This window comes from Etheostoma spectabile, chromosome 10 (genome assembly GCF_008692095.1).
Source record: "Etheostoma spectabile isolate EspeVRDwgs_2016 chromosome 10, UIUC_Espe_1.0, whole genome shotgun sequence".
Lineage (NCBI taxonomy): Eukaryota > Metazoa > Chordata > Actinopteri > Perciformes > Percidae > Etheostoma > Etheostoma spectabile.
The window spans coordinates 11,365,761-11,370,620 of record NC_045742.1 but is presented as its reverse complement, the minus strand read 5'-3'; the positions used below and the strand labels follow the sequence as shown (position 1 = coordinate 11,370,620).

At 35.5% G+C, this 4,860-nt stretch overlaps 1 protein-coding gene across 5 annotated transcripts in view; it reads right to left on the bottom strand.

Moving 5' to 3' along the window:
* Positions 1–4,860, bottom strand: part of diaph2 (diaphanous-related formin 2) — a 411,623-nt gene that overhangs the window by 376,370 nt on the left and 30,393 nt on the right. For all 5 annotated transcript variants that reach the window (XM_032527793.1, XM_032527796.1, XM_032527797.1 and 2 more), the window contains exon 6: positions 2,100–2,120. In XM_032527793.1, the coding sequence (XP_032383684.1) occupies positions 2,100–2,120 (21 nt within the window). The remainder of the gene's footprint in view (positions 1–2,099; positions 2,121–4,860) is intronic.

Here is a 4,860-nt window from a genome sequence, read left to right as displayed (position 1 = left end):
TTTCTTGGCTTCTTTATGCACATTAATACAAATTTGTACCTGGGGTCCCCAAACTTTCAAGCCCCACTGTAAATCTAGGCTACTATTGCATGATTACCACACAGTTTATAAAGGACAGGTCAAATGCTTCATTAACAAAACTTATTGATAACCAGGGTCTCTGGCATCTTTTGACATGTTTGCAGAACTTCTGAGTGGGCCTCCTCCACATCTTGAATGAACAGTCATAATACAAGCTGGGGATAATTCTGTCATATTCCATTTACGAAACACAATGTGGCCATGACTCCTGATCAACAGCTACTCCATCCACGTCCCTACAGGCCAAGCCGAAAAACCCACTCTTCCCACAGAAATAACCAAGCACAAAAGATCAGTCTGAAAAAGTAAAGAACGCAACAGATACAAAAGGTCTCTTTAAAACGCCTCAAAGAGCAAGGTTTGTCTGCATGGGTAGAGCAGAGGCCAGGTCAGTGTGCTGCTTTGCCTGTGTTCCTGTTAAGCTTTACAGTCCTCTTAATCCTTACGAAGCTCTCAATAGGCGATGAAATTCCATTTATAGCGACAATTCAACGCTTGCTTGACCAATAACAGTGTGTTGTTTTTTTTTAAAGGCCTTGAAAAAGTAAAAACACGTTTTTTAGGAAAGGCAACATGGTTCCACTTTATGGGAATTTTAGAGAGAAAAAGGGCAATTGGCATATTACTGTGAGGACAAATAAAATAAAGTATAACCAATACCAATGTATATTGTATGTATGTATATTGTATCCTAGTATTTCATTTATATTTATATTCTGTGCTGTGTGACTGATTTTGCTAACACCATAATTTCCCAATTTTTGGGGATCAATAAATAAATATCTATCTATCTAACATTGATAGAATAAATAATAGAGCCCAACCAATAAAGGATTTTTAAGGCCAATACAAATATTTGGTTATTTAAAAATAGGATATTCCGATATATCGGCAGATATATATATATATATATATATATATGTATGTAAAAAAAATTAATCCAGAAACGCATGACAAAACAAACCGATTTCCCTAACATTAGTTATTTGTAGTTATTTATGAGTTCTCACTAAAATAATAGAGTGCCCTCTGGTGGACAAACTATGCAACGCCAACTCCATTTTTATTTTATTTTTAAAATATTAATTTATCAGAATTATTTATTTGTCATTATAAATGATTCTGATGAATGAATATTTAATAAATAAAATATATATATTTTCTTTTTTTAATCAACCCTTCAAAATGACGATACTGATAGATAGGGAAATGCCTAATATCTGCCCGCCGATATATCGGTCAGGCTCTAATACATAATTATAAATTTGTTAAGAATATGTGGTCCTTTTGTACACTAGGAGTTCTTTCAAACAGGGACAGAGTTGTTGACAGCAAATTCAAACATATAGCTATGAATACTTCCACTAAACAAATATACTACAATATAAGGCAGAAAACATGTACTTGATATATTTTTTGCAGTTCAGTAGGTTAAGTGGGTATGTACAGTTTGTGTGTGAACGTGCACATAAGCGTGTGCTCAAGGCCTTATTACAGTAAATAATATATATTCTCAGTATGAGTTGTGACTCATAGACAGAGTGAACACAGTTAAAACCATTTAAATGCAACATGGTCAGATAAACAAATCAGATTGCAAATTATTAGTATTTGTGTAAAAGCTTTTTGTTGGTATCACAATATTCAAATGCTAATAGGTGTTACACTGCAATCTATTTCAAAAGAGAAATGGCAAAAACCAACAAAAGGCTTCCCACTTCATATTCAGGCTGTATAATTTCAAAATCCCTCATTTAAAAGTGCTACCATTTACAAGCAGGAATTGTGTTGGCAATTTATAGCCTTTCAAATTACAGCCCATTAGCAATATCAGGGCTGAAAATAAAAATCCAAACCATAAAAATGACCTCACTTGCACAGTTTGGAACGTGATCCTTGACATCATTCCAAAAGGTAGGTGTGTGTGTGTGCGTGTGTGTGTTGGTATAGGGTGTAAATGAAGACAGATACACAGAAGGAACAACATTCAGAAGCCAAATAAATAATGGGCTACTTACCGCAACTTTGCTCCCAGTTATCTGCATGCAGCGATCAGCGGAGAAGGTTAATGTGCAAAAAGACACAAACAGCACAATCATTAGTAGGCCAGAGAATCCTCTCCATAACAGGTTGAGTCATTAGCGTAACTTGTTTGTGTGACATCACAAACACACTATACAACAATAAAAAATGTAAAGCCAACAAAATCTGTGCATCATTTGTTCTTTTCATTTTCAATTTCAATTGAGAAACCAAAATAGAAAAATTCAAAAACAATGAGTAATTTTGTATTTAATTATGACTCCAACAAAAAAATGGCTTGTCTTTTGGAAATGTTTCCATCTTTTCTTGGCTTCTTTATGCACATTAATACAATTTTTTTACCTGGGGTGCCCAAACATTCGGGCCCTACTGTATGTATATGTATTGTGTGTGTGGGACCAAGAAGTTGTTGACTTCTTGTGTGTTGCACTTAGCCTAAAATTTGCAGCAAATACAACTGGGTACTGAGATATAATATATATATATATATATATATATATATATATATATATATATATATATTATATATATATATATTAATATATATGGAAAATACAAAAAATGGGTGAATTTGCAGTGTGTGTGTGTGTGTGTATATATATATATATACATATACACACACACATATATATACACACACACATAGTGTATATATATATATAGAGAGAGAGAGAGAGAGAGAGAGAGAGAGAGAGATGGAAAATACAAAAATGAGGAATTTGCAGCATTCAGTGTAATTCACTGGCCTTGATCTTGTCCAATCTGATCATTTGCAAATAACAGTGTGGCCAGTCTGTCTTAAAGAGTTGCTTGCAGTCTGAAAGTATCCACTGTACTGGAACAGGAAAGGGAACGCCTAGGAACTTGCCTGAGAATCCTTTTAAAGATGTTTTCAGTATCAAAGTCATTTGTTTTTTTATTTTTATTTAACCTTTATTTAACCATGAAAAAACCTCATTCAGTTCCAAAACGTATTCTTATGTTCAAGCTCATATTTTTGTTTTTACATTAAATCAGGTACTGCCATTGCCCAAGTGTATTTGCTGCAAAGCCAGCGCAAAACACAAATAAGTCAGTAACTTCCTGGTCACACAAATCAGACAAATTAGATATGTTAGTATAGTCCGTTAAATAGCCTGTTTCTTTTTTTTTTTTTTTACTTGAGCATAAAATCAAAGTACCAAAAAAACAGCAGTTTTTAGGTTTTTCTGTATTCATAAATGAATAACATACTGTAATTACTCGTTTTTTTTCATTTTCTGATTTTTGATTCTCAATTGAATATTAAAAGAAAAATTGACACACAGATTCAAGAACCTTCATAAGTATGTACACATACTGAAGATAATGTCTGTGTTTGGCCACTGCAATTTTCAAAAGGTTTAGACAGATACATGAAAATGTGGACACATGAAAACAATATTTTGCAATGCATGGCAAAGGTATTATCAATACAGGTCAACAACAACTGTGGAGGTGAGGAATCAAAGGTTTAGACATGGTGATTTACCCACAAGGGATTTAATAAACAAATAACAGGGTAAAATATGATACTCATCCTCAAAAAGGAACAGTGACTAGTGTTGACAAAGAGGCTGCAGAGGGTCTCTCTGACCTGATATCAATCAGCTGCCATTAACGCTGGGCTTTAGGTGTCAACTTTGTTAGCAGAGTTACCTTGTGCCCATGCAGCATGATTCTTGGGGTTTAACCATGGTATCTGTCAATAGTGGCAGGTAGCAGGAGTTTTTTTATTATTGCAACTGCGGGGCGTGTTTCACAGTAGGAGGGTGTCTGTCAGCTGAGTAAATGTAGTCTTTACTGTGGCTGAGCTCTTCTTTCTCTGCCATGTTTTTGGAGGAAATGTATTTTGATTGCAGGAAGTTAGAGGACACACTACTGAGCTACTTGTTTTACCTCTTTTTTTCTCTCCTGTTTTCACCCCCTCCCATTCACCCCATCCCTCCATTTCTTCTAATCTCCCTTTCCATTTCTTTTATTGTCACTCTCAAACTCTCAAGTTTGTGGCCATTTGATGCTTGAGTTCCCCCCTCCACTCCTCTCCCAAGAATTTATGACAGCCATAAAGTCTGTTTTACACGTGCCACCACCTGATCAGGCTCACACTACTTTCCAATCACACTGTGGTGTGTAACCACATTTTCTTTGCTCTCCAGTGAATGCAGCATGTCATTGTCTTTGATATTTGAATGTGTATTATTTTCAGTACTTCAGGCATAAAAAATGGTCCAGCTTTGAGTTTGTGAGCTCTGACATCTTACACTAGGTCAGCTGTCAAAAACTTGGGGGTTACCTTTGATTGCAGCATGAAATTTGACAAGCAGATCAGTAATGTTGTTGTAATGAACTTTTTCCAGCTGCTTCTCTTGCTAAAGTTAAGCCCTTCCTTAACAGGCACTAGCTAGAAAAGGTGATTCATGCCTTTATTAGTTCAAGGTTGGATTACTGTTATGCTCTTTATGTTGGTCTAAATCAGACCTCCATCTCACGTCTTCAACTTGTGCAAAATGTCGTTATTCCCGTTCTCTACACCCTACATTGGCTCCCTGTGTGTTTTAGAATAGATTTTAAGGTTTAATGTTTTTTTTCAAGGCCTTAAATGGTCTGGCCCTGGAGTATTTGTCTAAAATTTTAACTTTGCAGGAGCACAACCGGTCACTGCATTCTTCAAATCAGCGAGTTTTAGAAGTCCCAAGGTCCAGGTATAAACGGGGG